This window comes from Panulirus ornatus, chromosome 27, assembly GCF_036320965.1.
Source record: "Panulirus ornatus isolate Po-2019 chromosome 27, ASM3632096v1, whole genome shotgun sequence".
NCBI lineage: Eukaryota > Metazoa > Arthropoda > Malacostraca > Decapoda > Palinuridae > Panulirus > Panulirus ornatus.
The window spans coordinates 21,125,695-21,149,213 of record NC_092250.1 but is presented as its reverse complement, the minus strand read 5'-3'; the positions used below and the strand labels follow the sequence as shown (position 1 = coordinate 21,149,213).

The window sequence follows — 23,519 nt, the reverse complement described above, 5'->3', positions numbered from 1 at the left end:
AGAGAAAACATAAAGTAATGTAATGTGGCAATTGAGGGTAGGAATGGGAGTACTCAGTACTATGAATGGACATGGTGAACAGCTTGTAGAGCCATATGCTGAAAAAGGATTGGTGAATAGCAATACTTGGCTTAAAACGAGGGATATACATAACTATACACATGTGAGTAGAAAAGATGGTCAGTGGGAATTACTGGATTATATATTAATTGATAGGCATGTAAAAGAGAGACTTTTGGATGTAAATGTGCTGAAAGGGGCAGCTGGTGGGATGTCTGACCACTGTCTTGTGGAGGCAAGGGTGAAGATTGGTAGAGGTTTCTGGAAAAGAGGAAACAATATAAGTGATAAGAGAGAGGCAAGAGCAGGTGGCCTTGGAAAAGAGACTTGTTGGAACAAATACTATGAGAGATTAAGTGTAGAATGGCAAAAGGAGAGAGTAAATGAAGCAAGGAGAGTGGGTGAGAATTGGGAAGTATTTAGAGAAGTAGTGCTGCAAGTGCATATAGTATGCAAAAAGTGGAAGATGGGCAGATTAGAAAGGGTAGTGAGAAGTGGGATGAAGAAGTAAAGTTTCAGATGGAAGAGAAAAGGGAGGTGTTTGGGCAGTACTTACTGGGAAGGAGAGCAATTAATGAGGGGATGAATAAGAGGAAGTATCAGGAGATCAAGAGGAAGGTGCAGGGGTTGAAAAAGAGGGCAATGAGAGTTGGGGAGAGTGAGTATCAGTGAACTTTAGGGAGAATAAGATGTTTTGGAAGGTTAATAATGTGCAAGAAAAAAACAAAATAGGAACACTAGTGAAGAGGGCAAAGGGGTAAGTGGTAACAGGTAGTGATGAACTGAGTATTTTGAAGGACTGGTGAATGTGTTTGATGATGATATGGTGGCAGATGTAGGTTTTTGGGTCAGGGTAGAATGTGAAGTAAAAGAGTCATAGAGAGTGGTTTGTGAAGAAAGAAGAGGTGGTGAAAGCCTCACGTTAGGTGAAATGTGGCAAGGTAGCTGAGGTGTATAGTACTGCAGTTGAATTCATTAAGAAAGAAGGTGAATGTGTTATTGATTGGTTGGTAAGGATTTTCAACATATGCATGGATAATGGTAAGATGCCTGAGGATTGGCTTAATGTACATTGTCACTGTCAACTACTGCCAAAGAGTTGTTGCAGCTGAGGCTCAGTATTACATCATCGAAAAGTAATGCGAAGAAAAGGCAGGCAGAGATGCATGAGAATACTGACATTTAGGTGAGTGTGATCACACAGCAGGTGGTGTTTCTGATAAAACAAATCTGGTGATGTTGAGTGTGCCACATGAAGATGAGGCACTTGATGGCACCAATGACAAAGATAAGAGTCAAGAAAGTCATGACAGTGATGGGCATCAACATGGAGCTATGTTCTCAATGAAGATTGGACCACCACGACCCAGCCAGCAGCCAAAAGCATCCTACCCTGGTGGTCGCTACAAGCAACGATGAGCACGACAAAGTGCCAGTCATCCCACAAAGGCTGAAAGAGTGTGGCCCACCCTAAATGAAAAAAGATATTCATTCAGCGGTACAGCAGGAGTGGAAGCGGCTGTGAGTGCAGAGGCTACAGAGAGGGACCATCCTGAAAACAAAAGCTGTCAAGGAGAGGAAAATATACCATAAAGGAGTGATAATAGATAAGTGGAATTACTGTCCTTTTTAGGACAACCACAAAATTATTTAAAAATAATGTCTTGGAATATTAATGCAATCATGACAAAGACTGAAAAAGATGTGATGAATATTCTAAATAATCCCAGGCTGTCATATATCTGTTGAAATAAGGACAATTCTAACTGGCAGTGCTTGTTTTAAGCAACATTTGAGTCAAATATCATTGAATTGGAAATCAATATAAGTTCAAGCTTAAATGTGTTCCTGGTATACTATTTGGATTATGCTATATTTTAGTTATGTGTCATTAAGTAGTGTGCAAGAGAAAGTCAAAATGAGTGAGGACAGTGGTGGATGCATGGTGCTGGGGGACTTGAATACATGCTTTGGCAATGTGTTGTGTGAGTTGCCATTTAGCCTGGATTTGGTGGATTTTTCATTTCCCAATATACTCCAGATCAAGTCCAAATACTGAAGGAAAATGTGAGTGTCATATTTGGCTTATGTGTGGAGGAGAGAATGTTGGTGCTGAATAATCTCAAGTCAAGTTTACAGCACCTTCCCAGTAAGATGACCTACTACCAGGGCAGGGAATGGGTGTCTGAGTTTGATATGTGCATTGTGTTGCCAAATATTGTTAGACATGCAAGAGATTACCATGCTAATCATGATCTAGGCTTGCCCTCAGATCATAGCAGTATCCCTACAAATTTCATCTACAAGCCAAGAGAACTTCGCCTTCCATGCATCTCACTTGGGTATCACACTGTGCTCCATATCCAAATCACAAGGAGGTTAGTTATAGAGCCAATTAAATATGACACTATAGACCCTATAAATTTCTATAAATGTTACCACAGAGTGATCTATCCTTGCATCCCAGTGTGACTGAGGTGTGCAACACAATGTTGTAAGGCTGTGAGTGCACAAGCAGGACACATACATGAAACCCAGACCCTGACACTTCCCTGGACAGATGTAAGCACTTTCTCCAAACCAATGATGATGCTCATTTATGGCATGCCATCAACTGGCACAGTGAGGTCAGCCATGCCCCTACACACATCATTACATCACCAAGTCAAGAATTTGAATAACAATTTGAAGAAATTCTTAACCTTTTTGGTGTGCAAGAACCCGACCTTGCTCCTGGTGTGCAAGAACCTGATCTTGATATACTATAGCAGTGATGGGTACATACAAGTGCTGAAGAACACTATAACTCTGTATGAGGTGTCGGACCAAATCATGAGGCTCAATAGTAACAAGGCATGTAGCCACAAAGGTATGCTGCCTAGTGTATTCAAAGTAGTACCTGCCTCATGGGTACTAGCTGTCACTATGTTCTTTACTTATGTGTTCATGTTAACTACACATCCATCGTCCTGGGAGACAGATAAACTATTTATCATTTTCAAGCAAGGGTCTCATACATTTGTGACCAATTTTAGAGGCATAAGCACTGTAAACAGCACTGTCAGATATATAAGATATGGTATTAAATAGGCTGAGCAAACAGTTCCAACCATTTCATGAGCAGCTTGGCAGTCAGGCAGTTAGGGATGTCCTAAACATAGTGTAGAGCTATGACTACTATCTGATGTGGAGAGGAAGAAGAAATTTAAATAATTTATAACATTTCTAGACTTTTCTTAAACCTACAATAACATGCAGCAGAATGTGCTATTTTTTCATTAAGAAAAAAATTGGGCTGTGGAATGGCAATGTTCTTTGTTACTGAGGCCATGTGTGTTCTCTGCATATCATTCATTAATCTGTTTATAAGAAGTCTGAAATATAAATGTCAACCTGAGAGTTTTTTAGAATGGTTACATATATCAATGCTGATAGATGATATAGTACTACTAACAACAACAGGATTGATTAAAAAGCTTGGTATGAGGATAGACCCTGACAAAAAAATATTTTTTGTAATTAATGGTGGCTGTGAGGCACTCCCGGTGAAAGGCTTAGTGGTTTAACAGTGTAGGAGTTATATATATTTAGGTTCACCATTTACATGTGATGGGCTAGTGTCTACAGCAGTTTGAGAACAAGTAAGGAACAAATTGTGTCATTTGTTGAGAAGAACAATGATGTACCGTATTGTTAAATGTTGTGTGTTTGAAGCAGCTCTTAAGTCATCTTTACTGTATGGGTGTGAATCATGGGTAGATGATATTAAACCTGTAATCAAGTTATACAACTGGGCCATTAAAGAATTGTTAGGAGTGACAAGAACAACCTGATTCATTAAAGTACAGAAAACAAGTTTTTTCACAGAATGTGGTCTGATAGGAGAGATATGAATGATGATCCACTGGTGTTTGCTATTAAATGTTATTTCTTGTAATACTGTTGTTGGAAGAACTGTCAGGAATATCTTTGACAATAATGTTCTTAATTAGTCTTTGTCAGTAGGAAATGTAATAATTCAATGGTGAATTCAGACACATCAAGATGCAATGTTTATAAGGATATAAATTCACATTCTACAGTTCATGATATATACACCAGAAAGCATGCAGTGAATGATTCATTTAGAATGTCTTTTACAAGGCTAAGGGAGTGTGGCCAAAATTTGGCTATTGAGACAGGAAAGTGGAACAGGTGAGGGCAGGGTCATTTGCTGGTGGAGGAGCAGCTGTGTGTATGTGTATGTGTTGTGAACAGACCGAGAAACATGTGGTTGAGGCCTGTTCTAATACTCAAAATTTGATACGAATTCCATAAATCATTCATTTTTGAAATATGATAATGATGTTGCCTGTAAGATTGCCCATGATATTCTATGTACATACAAATAATGTACTCAGCCAAGCCTACTCATTGATTTTATGTTTACCATGCAAAAATTTTTTAGACCTTTTGTTGGACTATGGTTGTGTATTTTTGTACACTGGAGCTAATGCTCTTGTTTTTTAGTTATATGTTTATCATATATATTATCTTTGTAAACTGTGGTCAATATACATTTATCTATCTATCTATCTATAAAGTTACTAATTGTATTGCAGGCACTACATTAGTCACAATATCCATATGTGTGCAACAGGGCTCCCCTACTTCCTGCCTGTTGTTTGTCCTGTACATGAATGACATGATCAGATTAAGTATACAAAATTTTGGGATGGATGGTTTCCTAGTCTGGCTGCATGTACTGGTCATTATGGATAACAGTGCTGTTATCTACTTCAAGGAGAGCCATGATTACTAAAATTACAAAACTTAATAATTTTTGTGCTTCATGCGGCATACAGGTAAATATGGGTAAAACCAAATTTCTTTATAGTCAACAGCACTGATGTGGATAAGCAGAATACATGTGGATAACTCATCCATGGAACCATGTGATCAATGTCAGTGAGAAGAGAGTGGTGGGCATAAGTGAGCTTGGAAGAGACTTGTCTGAAGGAATACTTGGGTAGATTGAATATTAAATGACTAAAGGTGAGAGTAAATTAAGCAAGGGAAATGGGAGAAATGGGAGGTATCTAGAGAAGCAGGGCGGCATGTGTGACAGATGTATGTGGCATGCAAAAGGTGGGAGGTGGCAGGTTAGAAAGGGTAATGAGTGATGGAATCAAGAATTAATGTTGAAAAAATGACAAAAAAAAAAAAGAGGCATTTGGTGGTACTTACAAGGATGGAGTGCAAAGAGAAAGTGGCAGGAGGTCAAGAAGGTGCAGGGACTGAAAAAGAGGGCAAATAAGAGTTGGGGTGAGAATAAGATGTTTTGGAAGTAGGTTAATAATGCACACAAAAAAAATAACATAGAACAAATAGGAACATTGGTGAAGGGGCAAAATGGAAAATAGTAACAGGTAGTGATAAAGTGAAGAGATGGAGTGAGTATTTTGAAGGACTGCTAAGTGTGTTTGGTGATAAGGTGGCAGATGTAGGGTGCTTGGGTCAGGGTGGTATGTGAAGTGAGAAAGTCATGGAGAGTGGTTTGGTGAAGATATTAGAGGTGGTGAGAGCCTTATGTAAGATGAAATGTGGCATGGTGGAAGGAGTGGATGGTACTGCAATTGACTATATTGTTGACTGACTGGTAAGAATTTTCAGTGTATGTATGGATCTTGGTGAGGTACCTGAGGATTGGCAGAACGCATGAAAAGTGTCGCTGTTAAAGGGAAGGGGGATAAAGATGACTGTTCAAACTACAGAGGTATAAGTATGTTGAATGTGACTGGTAAGCTGTATGGGAGGTATTGATTGAGAGGGTGAAGACATGTGCCAAGTATCAGAATGGGGAGGAGAAACGTTGTTTCAGAGGTGGTAGAGGATGTGTGGATCAGGTGTTTGCTTTAAAGAATGTGTGAGACACGCTTAGGAAAACAAATGGATTTGTATGTGGCATTTATGGATCTGAAGAAAGCATATGATAGGGTTGATAGAGATGACTTATGACGGCCTCAAGATTATGAGGTTTGAGAGGAAAGCTTCTAGAGGTAGTGTCAAATCTTCATCAAGGGTGTAAGGCATGTCCATGAGTAGGATTAGAGGGTGAATGGTTCCAAGTGAAGGTTGGTCTGTGTAGGGGTGTGTGATGTCACCAAGGTAAATCAATTTGTTTAAGAATGGGTTGGTGAGGGAAGTAAATGTGAGAGTCTTGGAGAGAGAGGGGTTAGAATGCAATCTGTGGGGGATGAGGTGGTGGGTGAGAAACTGCTGAAGCTGAGGACTGAGTTTAGAAGAGTATGTGAAAGGAGGAAGTTGAGAGACAAGTTAGAGGAAGAGTGAGTCTGAAGGGAGAAAACTTGCAAAAAGTGAAAGTTTTAGATACCTGAAAATGGACATGACAGCTAATGAAACTAAGGAAGTGGAAGTGAGGCATATGATAGACTGAGGGGACAAAGGTTCTGGGAGTGCTGAAGAACATGTGGAAAGAGAGAACATTATCAAGGATGGAAAAAATGAGTGTGTCTGAAGGTATAGTAGTCCCAACAATATTAAAGGGATGAAAGGCATGGGCTATTGATAAGGCTGTGCGGAGGAGGATTTGCCGGAAATGAAAGGGTTAGAAAGAAGTGTGATAAAAAGTGTGTGGTTAAGAGCTGAAGAGGGTATGCTGAAATGGTCTGGACACATGGAGAGAATGAGTGAGGAAAGGTGGACAAAGAGGATATATGTGTCAAAAGTGAAAGGAACAAGCTAAACGGAGAGATAAAGATCATGCAGGAGGGCAAAAAGCATGCACAGGATAGATTGAATTAGTAGAAACATGATGTATACTGGGAATAACATGCTCTTAATGGAATGAACCGAGGCATGTGAAGTACCTGGATAAAGCACGGAAAGGTCTGTAGGACTTGTTTATGGATAGGTAGCCATGGTTTCGGTGCATTACTCATGACATATACAGAATGGATGTAAATGGATCCAGCCTCTCTTCATCTGTCCCTGGTGTTACCTCACTAAAGAGGGAAATGGCAATCAAGTATGAAAAAATCACTGAGTGAAAAGTTATCTTTAGAAAGACTGTATCACTGCAAGTACAGTCTTGCTGAAGAACTTCCAACTTCAAGAGAGTTTACATCTTCCTGCTACTGGAAGTAGTGCAGCCTAGGGCTGCAGGAGCCTTTAAAAAAGAGGTCCTGAATAACACCAGGGCCCTCACACAAATATGAGTATCAGTGACACATACATAAATACTATATTGACCCAAAACTAAAAGATAAGATGCACAGCAGACAAGGACATACATGTATAAAACAAACACCCTAAACCTACCTGAAAGACATCAGATGAGGCACACAGGATAAGGCGGTGAGCAGGGAACTCTCGTTGTCCCACCACTAAAACAATGTCACTCATCAGCCGCTCTGCATAAAGACTTGCTATTTTTTCTAATACACTTCCAGAGTTGTCAATCTGAAAAAATAATGAAGTGCCTGTGAATGCTCTACTAATGACATTTATTCACACCTATTAGCTTTGTTCATTGGCTCCTGACAGTCCTGTGCACCTCCTTTACCCAAACTTGATGTCCAACTCTAAATCGGTAACAGTATAACCTTTATTTTGGGATGCATCTATGCTGATAAAGAAGTTCACCATCAACACCAAAATTGGGATTTGTCAACTTACTCAGGCAACAAACCATGGCTTTCAGCACACAGTACAAAGAAATATAAAGTACTTGCCTGACCAACCTCTCTAATTAATACCACCTAGATCCCCATTATATCTCACTCCTAGTAACTCTTATGGTATATACCACAAGTACAGTAATCAACAGCTTTTGCAACTGTTCAGTGCTGTCATCTATCAAAACCTTTATGAATGCATTTGTTTTACAGTTGCTTCTTTTATCAGAGGTGATACAAAAACGTTTCTGGTGTAAAAGGTAGGATTTAATAGCACATCTTATCCATGATAAGAAATAATGAACCATGGCTTCTAATAACCAAGTTATATATATGGAAGATAAAGAAAATGCTGTTTGCATATCATACAGCTCTGGTGGCAGACTCCAAGAACTCCTGGAGCTGATTCATGACAGTGCATGAAAGGAGAAAGTTTGAACAATACTGTAGTATGGTAATGAAGTACAAAAAGGGGGTGAGACAGGTTGGTATGAGTTTAAGTGGGGAGAACCTAGAGCAAGTAGAGTGATCATGGCAATGGATGGAACCATTATAGGTGAGGTTAGTCACATGGTGGAAGGGCAAACACAAACTAAAGTCTTGGGTGCATCAACCATTTCTGTATGGGTTACAGCTTTCATTGGTCTCCCCTTTCTGTGAGACAAGCCTTTCATAGATTTAAATTTGGCATTTTCAAAAACATGTTAGAGAGGTTGCTATGATAACTATAATCTACAACAGGCCATGGTTCATTAACTCATATGTAAAATAAAAAATAAACCATCATAATTTGCTAGCCGCATTTTTTTCATTTACATTAGCTGAGATGGTACAGACAGCTGAGGCCCTAATCTAGGCCATCCCATTAATGCTATATATACAATTTGTTGGGCCTGGATGTGGACAGGGAGCTGTGGCTTCAATGCATTTCACATGACAGCTAGAGACTGAGTATGAACGAATATGGCCTTTTTTTTGTCTGTTTTCCTGGCACTACTTCACTGATGCAGGGGGAGGCAATACTGTTTCCTGTGGGGCGGGGTGGCACCAGGAATGGACGAAGGCAAGCAAATACGAATATGTGCATGTGTATATATGTATGTTTGTGTTTGTGCATAAGTGTATGTGTGGATCAGGTGTTTGTTTTGAAGAATGTATGTAAGAAATACTTAGAAAAACACATGGATTTGTATGTAGCATTTATGGATCTGGAGAAGGCATATGATAGGGTTGATAGGGAAGCTTTGTAGAAGGCATCAAGAATACATGTGTGTGGGAGGTAAGTTGCTAGAAGCAGTGAAAGGTTTTTACCAAGCACGTAAGGCAAGTGTACAAGTAGGAAGAGAGGAAAGTGACAGGTTCCCAGTGAATCTCGGTTTGCGGCAGGGGAGCATGATGTCTCCATGGTTGTTTAATTTGCTTATGGAAGGGGTGGTACGGGAGGTGAATGCAAGAGTTTTGGAGAGAGGGGTAAGTATGCAGTCCGTTGTGGATGAGAGCTTGGGAAATGATTCAGTTGTTGTTCGCTGATGATAAAGTGCTGGTGGCTGATTCAGGTGAGGAACTGCAGAAGTTGGTGACTGAGTTTGGTAAAGTGTGCGAAAAAAGAAAGAAGGCTGAGAGTGAATGCGAATGAGAGCAAAGTTATTAAGTTCAGTAGGGTTGAGGGACAAGTTAATTGGGAGGCAAGTTTGAATGGAGAAAAACTAGAGGAAGTGAAGTGTTTTAGATATCTGGGAGTGAAGTTAGCATTGGATGGAACCTGGAAGCAGAAGTAGTCTCAGGGTGGGGGAGAGGGCAAAGGTTCTGGGAGCTTTGAAGAATGTGTGGAAGGCTAGAACGTTATCTCAGAGAGCAAAAATGGGTATGTTTGAAGGAATAGTGGTTCCAACTATGTTATATGGTTGTGAGGCATGGGCTATAGATAGGGTTGTGCAGAGAAGGGTGGATGTGTTGGAAATGAAATGTTTGGGGACAACATGTGGTGAGAGGTGATTTGATTCAGTAAGTAATGAAAGGGTGAGAGAGATGTGTGGTAATGAAAAGAATGTGGTTAAGAAAGTAGAAGAGGGTGTGCTGAAATGGTTTGGTCACATGGAGAGAATGAGTGAGGAAACATTGACAAAGAGGATATATGTGTCAGAGGTAGAGGGAACGAGGAGAAGTGGGAGACCAAACTGGAGGTGGAATGATGGAGTGAAAAAGATTTTGAGCAATTAGGGCCTGAACATACAGGAGGGTAAAAGGCATGCAAGGAATAAAGTGAATAGGAACGATGAGGTATACCAGCGTCAATGTGCTGTCAATGGATTGAACCTGGGCATGTGAGGCGTCTGGGGTAAACCATGGAAAATTTTGTGGGACCTGGATATGGAAAGGGAGCTTTGATTTTGGTGCATTACACATGACAGCTAGAGAATGAGTGTGAACGAATGTAGCCTTTGTTTTCTTTTCCTAGCGCTACCTCATGCACGTGCAGGGGGAGGGAGGGTGCTGCTTCATGTGTGGTGAGGTGATGACAGGAATGGATGAGGCATGTATGTAGATGTATATGTAGATGTATATGTGTGTATATGTATATGTCTGCGTATGTATAGGCATGTATATGTTGAAATGTTTAAGCATGTATATGTGCGTGTGTCGGCGTTTATGTATATACATGTGTATGTGGGTTGGGCCATTTTTTCATCTGTTTCCTTGCGCTACCTCGCTAACGCGAGTCAGTTGTTGTTCACCGATGATACAACGTTGGTGGCTGATTCAGGTGAGAAACTGCAGAAGCTGGTGACTGAAAAAAGAAAGCTGAGAGTAAATGTGAATAAGAGCAAGGTTATTAGGTTTAGTAGAGTTGAGGGACAAGTTTAAGCGGAGGTAAGTTTGAATGGAGTAAAACTGGAGGAAGTGAAGTGTTTTAGATATCAGGGAGTGGATTTAGTAGCAGATGGAACCATGGAAGTGGAAGTGAGTCACAGGGTGAGGGAGGGGGCGAAGGTTCTGGGAGCATTGAAGAATGTGTGAAAGGAAAGAACATTATCTCAGAGAGCAAAAATGGGTGTTTGAAGGAATAGTGGTTCCAACAATGTTAAATGGTTGCGAGGCATGGGCTATAGGTAGGGTTGTGCGGAGGAGGGGGAATGTGTTGGAAATGAAATGTCTGAGGACAAGATGTGGTGCGAGATGGTTTGATCGAGTAAGTAATGAAAGGGTAAGAGAGATGTGTGGTAATAAAAAGAGTGTGGTTGAGAGAGCAGATGAGGGGTAGATGAACTGCTGGGTTGACTGTGGACTGACTGCCATAACCAGGATTTGAACCTATGTGCTCAACCCTTGGTGGACTGTGAATGCATCATGGTCAATAATGCTAACTGTTACACTACAGGAATCCTGTTAGTGAGATAGGTTACTATGCTCGACCCTTGGTGGCCTGTGAATGTATCATGGTCAAGAATGCTAAATGTTACACCACAGGAATCCTGTTAAAGAGACAGGTTACTATTCTTCTATCCTTTGTTATTGCATTCTTTACAATCTCTAGTTCTATTGTTACTTTCAGCACTGCAGCCCTCAATGGTGTTAAATCTTTACTGATAAAAACCTTCCAATCCTTCTTATTCAGTTCTTTTTTCATGTTCATTATTTCATTCTTCTTTCTGTGCCAAAAACACAAAATCACTGGCCTACTGCTGCCTCTTGACTTTCCTAAATCATTTGGAACTGAAATATCATCAGGCTTAATTGTGACACCCATATCGGCAGTGAGTTTATTCAGTTTTGCTCTCAAAATTTCCTCATTCTTGTTTTCCCCCTCTGCAATGCCAAAAATATGCAACTTATCCCTGCAAGTATAGTGTTCCAGCTTGTCATTATCATATCTATTCAAAAGATAATTTGGTGCTTAACAGTCTGTCAATAATGTATCTCAACACCATTACACACTGCTGTGGCCACAGCCTCTGTTATCATATTGACAATGTCAGATAGGATAACAAATACTTCTTTTGATATCTTGGTTATTCCCCTATTTTCTCTTCTTTCTTTTTCATTCACCAGCTCTTTTTCCACCCTCTCCGACTAAATGTCCTAAATTTGAGCCTCAAGTTTGAGACATTTTCAATTTTTTGGCAGTGTTTGTTTATGTTACGGCCAAGCTTGGGCTGGAAGTGACATTTTACCTAATGTGATGAAGATAAATGCTGCTCCCTGAGCCACAATTTCATGATTCAATGTAGATGTCTGATGCTTAGGGGTGCTTTTTTGCACAATGATGACTTCTAGATGTTAATCTTATGCTGTATATAAACCAAAATAAGGAACAGTCTCAGGCATGTATGGTTAGTAATGTGCCATCTTGTATGTGTGCAAGTGCATGTGTAAACTTTAATACTAGGAAATATCACACATGCCCTTAAGCCATGATGAGTGATACAAACTGCACCAGGGTTTCACATCTGACTAAGTTTCACAAGCATTTACACTGAACAAAGAGTTAATCAAACATTGGACTTAACCATGTACATCCTCTCCTGTTTTCCTCAAAATTCCATCACTGTGCAAAAAAAGCTGGTATTTCTCTAGTACCATCAACAGGAACATTAATAAACCTTATGAATTCGTTAATTCAATCTTTTCAATTCCGGCACAGACATCTCTGCTTCCTACCTGCACAGATGACATTAGAATATGTACAAGATAAGACTTTGTATGACTAAATGAGCACAATTATGTATTAATCACAATGCCCACTGAATATTTTGCAATAGTCTTTCTAGTATTACTGTGGGAACAAAATAAGTAATACATACACATGGAACTTACCTGGCACTGAGAGGTATTAGGGGTGTGCACTGGTGTTCCATTTCCTTGGCTGCCACTCCGGGAGCCAGGTTTTCGAAAGGGGGAACCATGACCCTGGTCATCATTATCATTTGCACCAAACATATTTGAGAGACGAGCAAACATGGCACTCTTGTCATTAGTTGCAAAGATCTTGTCCTTTCCCTTAGCCCCTGTTTGAAAAACATTTCAATACAATTCAATAAAACACTTAACCATGGGCATATATTCTATCTAGGCTAATAAAAGCATATTGTCAGCACACACATATATCCATACATGTTTGTTTCAAACACTAATTTGCAAAATAAAATCTGAAATATGATGTCTTTACATTAATATATCATTTCTATTAACAAACTTATTAGTTCATAGTCATGTAACCTGTTCTATTCAGCTCTTATCTAACTTTTAGAATATCAACTCTCACTTTAATCACAGTTAGGTCACCAATACCACCCAATTCAGAAAAAGAACTAATGTCTGTTCAGTGAAAAAGACTTGCATGTATTCCAAATTTGTAACATGAAGAAAAAGTGTCTTAATTTCCTTCCATATCCAAAATTCACAACTCAGAGGAACTTCTGCTGTAACGAATCTAGGGCACACCTTAAAATGAGAATAAAGACAAGAAAAATAAAAAACATTCACTCTGTATAGCTGATGGTAAATTTCATGGAAGACTGAAAAAGGTAACGAGAGATTATTAATTTGAAAAACAATGAAAGACAAGATCATATGATTCATGGATGGACAATGTCATATGGATTAACTTTACTAAAAGCCTTTCATCATATAAATCACCCAAAAAAAGATGAAAGTAATAAAATTTTTCTGCCTCACAAAACATGTGTACTTTAAAGGATGACAAACTGTTTCTCTACCATAAATAGAAGCCATACGCCTGGTTATAATCAGATATTGAGAGGCAAGTGTTTTGGGAGCAGCTGAGTGAGTGTGTTAGCAGCTTTGATGTACGAGACTGGGTTATAGTGATGGGTGATTTGAATGTGAAGGTGAGTAATGTGGCAGTTGAGGGTATAATGGTGTACATGGGGGTTTCAGTGTTTCAAATGGAAATAGTGAAGAGCTTGTGGACCTGTGTGCTGAAAAAGTACTGGTGATTGGGAATACCTGGTTTAAAAGGAGAGATATACATAAGTATACATATGAGAGTAGGAGAAATGGTTAAAGGTTAAAGGGCATTATTTGATTACGTGTTAATTGATAGGGGTGTAAAAGAGAGACTTTTTGATGTAAATGTTCTGAGAGGGGCAGCTGGAGGGATGTCTCATCACTATCTTGTGGAGGCAAAGGTGAAGGTTTGTAAAGGTTTTCAGAAAAGAAGAGAGAATGTTAGATAGAAGAGAGTGGTGAGAGTAAGTGAGCTTGGAAAGGAGACTTGAAAGGAGAGATTGAGTGTAGAATGGCAAAAGGAGAGAGCAAATGACATATGGGGAGTGGGGGAGGAATGGGATGTATTTAGGGAAGCTGTGATAGCTTGCGCAAAAGATGCATATGGCATGAGAAAGGTGGGAGGTAAGCAGATTAGAAAGGGTAGCGAGTGGTGGGATGAAGAAGTAAGATTGTTAGTGAAAGAGAAGAGAGAGGGGTGTTTGGATGATTTTTGCAGGTAAATAGTGCAAATGACTGGGAGATGTATGAATGAAAGCGCCAGGAGGTCAAGAGAAAGGTGCAAGAGGTGAAAAAGAGAGCAAAAGAGGGTTGGGGAGAGAGAGTATCATTAAATTTTAAAGAGAATAAAAAGATGTTTTCTCCCTAGGGATAGGGGGAGAACGAATACTTCCCATGCATTCCTCACGTGTCATAGAAGGCGACTAAAGGGGATGGGACCGGGGAGCTAGAAACCCTCCCCTCCTTGTATCTTAACTTTCTAAAAGGGGAAACAGAAGAAGGAGTCACGCGGGGAGTACTCATCCTCCTCGAAGGCTCAAATTGGGGGTGTCTAAATGTGTGTGGATGTAACCAAGATGAGAAAAAAGGATAGATAAGTAGTATGTTTGAGGAGAGGAACCTGGAGGTTTTGGCTCTGAGTGAAATCAAGCTCAAGGGTAAAGGAGAAGAGTGGTTTGGGAATGTCTTGGGAGTAAAGTCAGGGGTTAGTGAGACGACAAGAGCAAGGGAAGGAGTAGCACTACTCCTGAAACAGGATTGGTGGGAGTATGAGATAGATTGTAAGAAAGTAAACTCTAGATTGATATGGGTAAAACTGAAAGTGGATGTAGAGAGATGGGTGATTATTGGAGCATATACACCTAGGCATGAGAAGAAAGATCATGAGAGGCAAGTGTTTTGGAAGCAGCTGAGTGAGTGTGCTAGTAGTTTTGATGCAAGAGATCGGGTTATAGTGATGGGTGATTTGAATGCAAAGGTGAGTAATGTGGCAGTTGAGGGAATAATTGGCATACATGGGGTGTTCAGTGTTGTAAATGAAAATGGTGAAGAGCTTGTAGATTTATGTGCTGAAAAAGGACTGGTGATTGGGAATACCTGCTTTAAAAAGAGAGATATACAAAAGTATACATATGTAAGTAGGAGAGATGGACAGAGAGCATTATTGGATTACATGTTAATTGATAGGCGTGCGAAAGAGAGACTTTTGGATGTTAATGTGCTGAGAGGTGCAACTGGAGGAATGTCTGATCATTATCTTGTGGAGGCGAAGGTGAAGATTTGCAGAGGTTTTCAGAAAACAAGAGAGAGTGTTGGGGTGAAGAGACTGGTGAGAGTAAGTGAGCTTGGGAAGGAGACTTATGTGAGGAAGTACCAGGAGAGACTAAGTACAGAATGGAGAAAGGTGAGAACAAAGGAGGTAAGGGGAGTGGGGGAGGAATGGGATGTATTTAGGGAAGCAGTGATGGCTTGCGCAAAAGATGCTTGTGCATTAGAAGCGTGGGAGGTGGGCAGATCAGAAAGGGTAGTGAGTCGTGGGATGAAGAAGTAAGATTATCAGTGAAAGAGAAGAGAGAGGCATTTGGACAATTTTTGAAGGAAAATAATGCAAATGAGTGGGAGATGTATAAAAGAAAGAGGCAGGAGGTCAAGAGAAAGGTGCCAGAGATGAAAAAGAGGGCAAATGAGAGTTGGGATGAGGGAGTATCATTAAATTTTAGGGAGAATAAAAAAGATGTTTAGGAAGGAGGTAAATAAAGTGCGTAAGACAAGGGAACAAATGGGAACATCAGTGAAGGGGGCTAATGGGGAGGTGATAACAAGTAGTGGTAATGTGAGAAGGAGATGGAGTGAGTATTTTGAGGGTTTGTTGAATGTGTTTGATGATAGAGTGGCAGATACAGGGTGTTTTGGTCAAGGTGGTGTGCAGAGGGAGAGGGTTAGGGAGTATGATTTGGTAAACACATAAGAGGTAGTAAGAGCTTTGCGGAAGATGAAAGCCGGCAAGGCAGCGGGTTTGGATGGTATTGCAGTGGAATTTACTAAAAAAGGGGGTGACTGTATTGTTGACTGGTTGATAAGGTTATTTAATGTATGTATGACTCAAGGTGAGGTGCCTGAGGATTGGCAGAATGCTTGCATAGTGCCATTGTACAAAGGCAAAGGGGGTAAAAGTGAGTGTTCAAATTACAGAGGTATAAGTTTGTTGAGTATTCCTGGGAAATGATATGGGAGGGTATTGAATGAGAGGGTGAAGGCATGTACAGAGCATCAGATTGGGGAAGAGCAGTGTGGTTTCAGAAGTGGTAGAGGAGGTGTGGATCAGGTGTTTGCCTTGAAGAATGTATGTGAGAAATACTTAGAAAAGCAAATGGATTTACATGTAGCATCTATGAATCTGGAGAAGGCATATGATAGAGTTGATAGAGATGTTCTGTGGAAGGTATTAAGAATATATGGTGTGGGAGGCAAGTTGTTAGAAGCAGTGAAAAGTTTTTATCAAGGATATAAGGCAAGTGTACGTGTAGGAAGAGAGGAAAGTGATTGGTTCTCAGTGAATGTTGGTTTACTGCAGGGGTATGGCAGGGGTGTGTGATGTCTCCATGGTTGTTTAATTTGTTTATGGATGGGGTTGTTAGGGAGGTGAATGCAAGAGTTTTGGAAAGAGGGGCAAATATGCAGTCTGTTGTGGATGAGAGAGCTTGGGAAGTCAGTTGCTGTTCGCTGATGATACAGCGCTGGTGGTTAATTCATGTGAGAAACTGCAGAAGCTGGTGACAGAGTTTGGTGTAGGTGTGTGACAGAAGAAAGCCGAGAGTAAATGTGAATAAGAGCAAGGTTAATAGGTACAGTAGGGTTGAGGGACAAGTCAACTGGGAGGTAAGTTTGAACGGAGAAAAATTGGAGGAAGTGAAGTGTTTTAGAGATCTGGGAGTGGATTAGGCAGCAGATGGAACCATGGAAGTAGAAGTGAATCACAGGGTGGGGGAGGGGGAGAAAGTTCTGGGAACGTTGAAGAATGTGTGGAAGTCGAGAACATTATCTCAGAAAGCAAAAATGGGTATGTTTGAAGGAATAGTGGTTCCAACAATGTTATGTGGTTGTGAGGGTTGGGCTATAGATAGAGTTGTGCAGAGGAGGGTGGATGTGCTGGAAATGAGATGTTTAATGACAATATGTGGTGTGAGGTGGTTTGATCGAGTAAGTAATAATAGGGTAAGAGAGTTGTGTGGTAATAAAAAGAGTGTGGTTGAGAGAGCAGAAGAGGGTGTTTCGAAATGGTTTGGTCACATGGAAAGAATGAGTGAGGAAAGATTGACCACGAGGATATATGTGTCAGAGGTGGAGGGAACGAGGCGAAGTGGGAGACCAAATTGGAGGTGGAAAGATGGAGTGAAAAAGATTTTGAGTGATCGGGGCCTGAACATGCAGGAGGGTGAAAGGCGTGCAAAGAATAGAGTGAATTGGAACGATGTGGTATACAGGGGTTGACGTGCTGTCAATGGATTGAACCAGGGCATGTGAAGCGTCTGGGGTAAACCATGGAAGGTTCTGTGGGGCCTGGATGTGGAAAGGGAGCAGTGGTTTCGGTGCATTATTACATGACAGCTAGAGATTGAGTGTGAACGAATGTGGCCTTTGTTGTCTTTTCCTAGTGCTATCTTGTGCACATGCGGGGTGAGGGGGTTGTTATATCATGTGTGGCGGAGTGGCAATGGGAATGAATAAAGGCAGACAGTATGAATTATGTTTTTTTTTTTTTTTTTTTTTTATACTTTGTCGCTGTCTCCCGCGTTTGCGAGGTAGCGCAAAGAAACAGACGAAAGAAATGAATTATGTACAGGTGCATATATGTATATGTCTGTGTGTGTATTTATATGTGTATGGTAAAATGTATAGGTATTTATATTTGCATGTGTGGACATGTATGTATATACATGTGTGTGTGGGTGGGTTTGGCCATTCTTTCGTCTGTTTCCTTGCGCTACCTCGCAAATGCGGGACACAGTGACAAAGTAAAATAAATAACTAAAAAAAGATGTTTTGGAAGGAGGCAAATAAAGTCATTAAAATAAGAGAACAAATGGGTACACTGGTGAAGGGTACAAATTGGGAGTTAATAACAAGTAGTGATGAAGTGAGTATTTTGAAGGTTTGTTTAATGTGTTTAATGATAGAGTGGCAGATAAAGGGTGTTTTGGTTGAGGTGGTGTGCAAAGTGAGAGGGTCAGGGAGAATGGCTTGGTAAATAGAGAAGAGGCAGTGAAAGCTTTGCGGAAGAAGAAAGCCAGCAAGGCAGCGGGTTTGGATGGTACTGCAGTGGAATTCATTTAAAAAGATGGTGACTGTGTTGATGATTGGTCGGTAAGGACATTCCATGTATGTATGGATCATGGTGAAGTGCCTGAGGATTGGCAGAACGCATGCATAGACCCATTGTACAAAGGCAAGTGGGATAAAGGTGAGTGTTCAAATTACAGAGGCATAAGTTTGTTGAGTATTCCTGGGAAATCATATGGGAGGGTATTGATTGAGAGGGTAAAGGCATGTATAGAGCATCAGGTTGGAGAAGAGCAGTACGGTTTCAGAAGTGGTAGAGTATGTGTGGATCAGGTGTTTGCTTTGAAGAATGTATGTGAGAAATATTCAGAAAAACAGATCGATTTGTATGTAGCATTTATGGATCTGGAAAAGGCAAATGATAGGGTTGACAGAGCTGCTTTGTGAAAGGTTTTAAGAGTATATGATAAGGGAGGTAAGTTGCTAGAAGCAGTGAAGAGCTTTTACTAAGGATGTAAAGCATGTGTATGAGTAGGAAGAGAGGAAAGCGACTGGTTCCCAGTGAATGTTGGTTTGCGACAGAAGTGCTTGACGTCTCCATGGCTGTTTAATCTGTTTATGGATATGGTGGTTAGGGAAGTGAACGCAAAAGTTTTGGAAAGAGGGGCAAGTGTGCAGTCTCTTGTGGGTGACAGGGCTTGGGAAGTGAGTCAGCCATTGTTTGCTGATGATACAGCACTGGTGGCTGATTCGGGTGAGAAACTGCAGACGTTGGTGACTGAGTTTGGTAAAGTGTGTGACATGAGAAATTTGATAGCAAATGTGAATAACAGCAAAGTTATTAGGTTCAGCAGAGTTGAGGGGCATGATACTTGGGAGGTATGTTTGAATGGAGGAAAACTGGGGAAGTGAAGTGTTTTAGATATATGGGAGTGGACTTAGCAGTGGATGGAACCATGGAAGCGGAAGCGAGTCACAGGGTGGGGGAGGGGGTGAAGGTTCTGGATGCATTGAAGAATGTATGGAAGGCAAGAACTTTATCTTGAAGAGCAAAAATGGGTATGATCGAAGAAATAGTGGTTCCAACAATGTTATATGGTTGCAAGACATGGGCTATTGATAGGGTTGTGTGGAGGAGGATGGATGTGTTGGAAATGTAACTTTTGAGGACAACAAGTGGTGTGAGGTGGTTTGATCGAGTAAGAAATGAAAGGGTAAGAGGGATGAGTGGTAATAAAGAGTGTAGTCGAGAGAGCTGAAGAGGGTGTGTTGAAATGGTTTGGACACATGGAGAGAATGAGTGAGGAAAGATTGACAAAAAGGGGGGGGAACGCTGTTTCCTGTGTGGCAGGGTGGTGATGGGAATGGATGAAGGTAGCAAGTATGAATATGTACATGTGTATATATGTATATGTCTGTGTATGTATATGTATGTATACACTGAAATGTATATGTATGTATATGTGCATGTATGGGCATTTATAATATATATATGTGTATACAAGTGGTTGGGCCATTCTTCGCCTGTTTCCTTGCACTTCCTCGCTGATGCGAGAAACAGCGATTAAGTATGACAAAAAAAAATAATAAGTAGAACCCCATGACCATCTCACAGCACTTGCTCAGCTGAAGGCAAAAACATAATTTTACCCTCCCAAATGGGTTCATTTGTAAAATTTACCCCTTTAAGTAATCATAAAAGCACAAGGGTGCAGGATATGCTCATTTACTGGGACTTAACAACCATACAGTAGCCTGCCAAACCCTATGGTGTTACAGCATGGTGGTAGGGAGGGAGGTTTGTAAATGATCACTAGCATTTTTACCTAAGGCCTGTTACTGTTTGGAATCATGAAGTAGTTTTTCAAAAAGAAAAGAGGAAAAGGATGGAAAGAGAAAATAAGGGAATGATTGTACAAATTACCAACCCCACTCAACAAACTTATACCACTGCAATTCGATCATCTATCTTTGTCCCACTTGCCTTTATACATAGACACTAAACAACGTTCCACCAATCCTAACTAACCCTACCATTATCAAATCCATCCTCACTCTATCATAAAGGACTAAACTATATAAAAAAGATGCATTTTTCATCAATAAATACCAAATTTACGATACATTCAGTCAACATATCCTTACATTTCATTATAACACCAACTTACCCTATATCAAACCACCAACTGAAACTTCTGTCAAGTATCCACCAACTCAAAAAAGTTTCACACAGCAATACAAATCATAGAACACAGCCGAGAATGATCCGACTATATCATTTACTGGCTCACCCCGTTAGCCAAAACATATCTTGTTCTCTAAGAAATAATGCCAAATCTTCACTCACCATAACAGCAGCATCACTATGCTGATAGAATCACACAAAAGTAAGTAAAAGTAATACAATGGAGGTGCGATACGACTACGAAAAGTATTTCAGAATATTAAAGGCTTGCTAGTAAACTACTCGTCAGCTGATTACTGTTTACACTTGCGCTGAAACTCGAAGGAAGATTATAGCGGGACATTTAAACCGGTATTTGCAAGAAGGCTTTAAAGATTTCGAACTTTTCTGTACAAATGAAAAAAAAATTGAATACAAGTAAAAGATAACCTTGTTTTTTCTAAACATACTGAATATATATATATATATATATATATATATATATATATATATATATATATATATATATATATATATATATATTTTTTTTTTTTCTTTTTGCTTTGTCGCTGTCTCCCGCGTTTGCGAGGTAGCGCAAGGAAACAGACGAAAGAAAAGGCCCAACCCACCCCCATACACAATGTATATACATACACGTCCACACACGCAAATATACATACCTATACATCTCAATGTACACATATATATACACACACAGACACATACATATATACCCATGCACACAATTCACACTGTCTGCCTTTATTCATTCCCGTCGCCACCTCGCCACACATGGAATACCATCCCTTTCCCCCCTCAAGTGTGCGAGGTAGCACTAGGAAAAGACAACAAAGGCCCCATTCGTTCACACTCAGTCTCTAGCAGTCATGCAATAATGCCCGAAACCACAGCTCCCTTTCCACATCCAGGCCCCACAGAACTTTCCATGGTTCACCCCAGACGCTTCACATGCCCTGATTCAAATCCAATGACAGCACGTCAACCCCGGTATACCACATCGATCCAATTCACTCTAACCATTGCCCTCCTTTCACCCTCCTGCATGTTCAGGCCCCGATCACACAAAATCTTTTTCACTCCATCTTTCCACCTCCAATTTGGTCACCCACTTCTCCTCGTTCCCTCCACCTCCGACACATATATCCTCTTGGTCAATCTTTCCTCACTCATTCTCTCCATGTGCCCAAACCATTTCAAAACACCCTCTTCTGCTCTCTCAACCACACTCTTTTTATTTCCACACATCTCTCTTACCCTTACATTACTTACTCGATCAAACCACCTCACACCACACATTGTCCTCAAACATCCCATTTCCAGCACATCCACCCTCCTGCGCACAACTCTATCCATAGCCCACGCCTCGCAACCATACAACATCGTTGGAACCACTATTCCTTCAAACATACCCATTTTTGCTTTCCGAGATAATGTTCTCGACTTCCACACATTTTTCAAGGCTCCCAGGATTTTCGCCCCCTCCCCCACCCTATGATTCACTTCCGCTTCCATGGTTCCATCTGCTGCCAGATCCACTCCCAGATATCTAAAACACTTTACTTCCTCCAGTTTTTCTCCATTCAAACTTACCTCCCAAATGCCTTGACCCTCAACCCTACTGTACCTAATAACCTTGCTCTTATTCACATTTACTCTTAACTTTCTTCTTTCACACACTTTACCAAACTCAGTCACCAGCTTCTGCAGTTTCTCACATGAATCAGCCACCAGCGCAGTATCATCAGCGAACAACAACTGACTCACTTCCCAAGCTCTCTCATCCACAACAAACTTCATACTTGCCCCTCTTTCCAAAACTCTTGCATTCACCTCCCTAACAACCCCATCCATAAACAAATTAAACAACCATGGAGACATCACACACCCCTGCCGCAAACCTACATTCACTGAGAACCAATCACTTTCCTCTCTTCCTACACGTACGCATGCCTTACATCCTCGATAAAAACTTTTCACTGCTTCTAACAACTTACCTCCAACACCATATATTCTTAATACCTTCCACAGAGCATCTCTATCAACTCTATCATATGCCTTCTCCAGATCCATAAATGCTACATACAAATCCATTTGCTTTTCTAAGTATTTCTCACATACATTCTTCAAAGCAAACACCTGATCCACACATCCTCTACCACTTCCGAAACCACACTGCTCTTCCCCAATCTGATGCTCTGTACATGCCTTCACCCTTTCAATCAATACCCTCCCATATAATTTACCAGGAATACTCAACAAACTTATACCTCTGTAATTTGAGCACTCACCTTTGTCCCCTTTGCCTCTGTACAATGGCACTATGCACGCATTCCGCCAATCCTCAGGCACCTCACCATGAGTCATACATACATTAAATAACCTTACCAACCAGTCAACAATACAGTCACCCCCTTTTTTATATGACATTCATTTTTCATTTCATTTTAAGCTAGAAGTTCCAGTTTTCTAAATTATTTCTTACATTTTTCATATATATATATATATATATATATATATATATATATATATATATATATATATATATATATATATATATATATATCTTTTTTTTCTTTGTCGCTGTCTCCCGCGTTTGTGAGGTAGCGCAAGGAAACAGACGAAAGAAATGGCCCAACCCCCCCCCCCCCCGTACACATGTATATACATACGTCCACACACGCAAATATACATACCTACACAGCTTTCCATGGTTTACCCCAGACGCTTCACATGCCCTGATTCAATCCACTGACAGCACGTCAACCCCGGTATACCACATCGCTCCAATTCACTCTAACCATTGCCCTCCTTTCACCCTCCTGCATGTTCAGGCCCCGATCACACAAAATCTTTTTCACTCCATCTTTCCACCTCCAATTTGGTCTCCCTCTTCTCCTCGTTCCCTCCACCTCCGACACATATATCCTCTTGGTCAATCTTTCCTCACTCATTCTCTCCATGTGCCCAAACCATTTCAAAACACCCTCTTCTGCTCTCTCAACCACGCTCTTTTTATTTCCACACATCTCTCTTACCCTTACGTTACTTACTCGATCAAACCACCTCACACC

The 23,519-nt window shown here is 40.6% G+C and overlaps 1 protein-coding gene across 2 annotated transcripts; it reads right to left on the bottom strand.

Moving 5' to 3' along the window:
- Window positions 1-5,267: 5,267 nt before the first annotated feature.
- LOC139757489 (uncharacterized) lies at window positions 5,268-20,766 on the bottom strand. 2 transcript variants are annotated; one of them, XM_071678001.1, is made up of 4 exons: window positions 20,611-20,766; window positions 12,552-12,742; window positions 7,381-7,521; window positions 5,268-5,336 (listed from the first exon to the last, which is right to left on the bottom strand). In XM_071678001.1, exons 2-4 carry the CDS (start codon window positions 12,693-12,695, stop codon window positions 5,283-5,285), a joined length of 339 nt encoding a protein of 112 aa, XP_071534102.1. In that variant the 5' UTR covers window positions 12,696-12,742; window positions 20,611-20,766; the 3' UTR covers window positions 5,268-5,282. The 2 variants fall into 2 exon arrangements, with proteins under 2 accessions (XP_071534102.1, XP_071534103.1); XM_071678002.1 differs by lacking the exon at window positions 20,611-20,766 and adding an exon at window positions 20,432-20,565.
- Between the last annotated feature and the right edge of the window lie 2,753 nt (window positions 20,767-23,519).

Excerpts from the sequence above, each read along its gene's own strand:
- LOC139757489 (XM_071678001.1), bottom strand. The coding sequence starts at position 12,695 with ATGTTTGCTCGTCTCTCAAATATGTTTGGTGCAAATGATAATGATGAC. Across the intron at positions 7,522-12,551 it reads CTAATACCTCTCAGTGCCAG|ATTGACAACTCTGGAAGTGT; the intron begins GTAAGTTCCATG and ends TTATTTTTTCAG. Across the intron at positions 5,337-7,380 it reads CCTCATCTGATGTCTTTCAG|TCCCTGCACCTTCTTGACCT; the intron begins GTAGGTTTAGGG and ends CCTCTTTTTCAG.